This window comes from Sinocyclocheilus rhinocerous, unplaced genomic scaffold, assembly GCF_001515625.1.
Source record: "Sinocyclocheilus rhinocerous isolate Xijiao unplaced genomic scaffold, SAMN03320098_v1.1 scaffold369, whole genome shotgun sequence".
Taxonomy (NCBI): Eukaryota; Metazoa; Chordata; class Actinopteri; order Cypriniformes; family Cyprinidae; genus Sinocyclocheilus; species Sinocyclocheilus rhinocerous.
The window spans coordinates 102358-104003 of record NW_015666557.1 but is presented as its reverse complement, the minus strand read 5'-3'; the positions used below and the strand labels follow the sequence as shown (position 1 = coordinate 104003).

At 48.3% G+C, this 1646-nt stretch overlaps 1 protein-coding gene across 1 annotated transcript; it reads left to right on the top strand.

Annotated features, from left to right (window-relative positions):
- Positions 1-248: 248 nt before the first annotated feature.
- LOC107732740 (transmembrane protein 158-like) lies at positions 249-1646 on the top strand. The gene has a single exon (XM_016544158.1). The coding sequence runs from the start codon at positions 459-461 to the stop codon at positions 1119-1121; it is 663 nt and encodes a 220-aa protein (XP_016399644.1). The 5' UTR covers positions 249-458; the 3' UTR covers positions 1122-1646.

The following is a 1646-nucleotide window of genomic DNA, read 5'->3' as shown; positions in this document are numbered from 1 at the left end:
ATAACATCAATTACTAGGCCTACGTTCTTTTTTTCAGAAATGGGAGTAACTTAAAATGTTATTGTGTGTTTATAATTTTAATATTTTTATCTATAGGCCTATACAGCAAAACTACAGAGCTTCCAGGCATCTGAAAATTGCTTTCAAAACCATTTTGTTTTTTTCAAAGCAAAAAAAAGTGCGGCCCCCCCAATAAATTGTGCCTGCCCCCTCACTTTGTGCACTCTGGCGCCGACCCTGCGCTAGCAGCTGAAGCAGTGAGGTGAAGGAGCACAGGTCTGCTTCTCAGACAGTCACTCACTGAAGTGAAGCAGAGGCAGCAGCAGCACGTCCACGGAAGCGCACAGGACACACGCGTAACTGATGGAGCAGATAGACGACGGAGTGCTCAGCAACTGCAACGGAATAAAGAGCGAGTGCGAGACCACCATGAGCCTGGAGGAACCGCGCGCTCTGCCATGCTGAGCATCTCCCTCGCGCTCCTGCTGGCTCTGACCGCTCCCGTCCGCTGCGCCCACAGCTGGAGCGACGAGGACCTCCTGCTGCCGCCCATCAACTCCTCCGGGAGACTCCTGGCCAGCCTGGAGGTGGATGTGGGCTACTCCAAGAGATCCGTGGAGGAGCCCGAAGCCTCCTCGCAGTGCAACGTGAGCGTGGAGAGGCTCCCCACCAAACTCGTGGCGCGCTGGGACAGCAACTTCGGCTTCCAGTGCGACGTGCTCATGTACACCACGAACAGCCACGGCAAGGCGTTCTTCTCCGCCGCCTTCAACCGGGCGATCTCGCCGGTCTACATCGAGCACCTGGGCGTCACGGGCGGCCAGCAGGAGTTCAGACTGTGCGTGGGATGCGGTCTGTCCCGGTACCGGAGATTCCGACGGGGCAGGTCAGAAGGTCAGCAGACGGGCGACTCGGTGCATTTCTGCTGCGTGGATTTCGCTCTGGACGAGCTGAAGGGGGACCGGAGCTGGAGGCTCAACCGCAAGCCCATCGAATCCACTCTGGTGGCGTGTTTCATGACTTTAGTCATCATAATATGGAGCGTCGCTGCCCTCATATGGCCAGTTCCCATTATCGCGGGATTTCTGCCCAATGGAATGGAGCAGAGAAGGCAGAGGTAATAGAACAGTACAGGATAGAATTCAAATGAGCATCTATAGCCTAATAAAGGAATCCTAAACTAGTTGACCTGCCAAACATCATAGGCTTAGTGGCAAACACATGTGCACATACATGTGCTTAAACAGTACTATTCTCGTGTTTGAATCGCTACATCTCCTGATGGATTGAGGTATTTTATTAGATTTCATTTGTTTTTATAAATTGATTTGAATAGAAATGCATTATAGGCTATGTGATATTCAGATGTCATTTCAAATGTTTTTAATGTTTTTATCTTACGATTTCTAGTGTTTATTTAAAAATATGGAGTATGTCTCGGGACAAAAAAGCTCTTTTGTAATGTGCGTAAAGACAGTTTGAGACTAGCTGGTTGGTACATTAATACGAAAACACGCAGAAATGCTCCAATGTTTTTCAAATGTTTGAAGAGAGATTTCTTGTGTTTGTATTTGTTTGTATAAATAATAAAACGTGATTAGACATTTCATTAATGTGGAAAACTCAATTATTGCTTGAGAGACAAC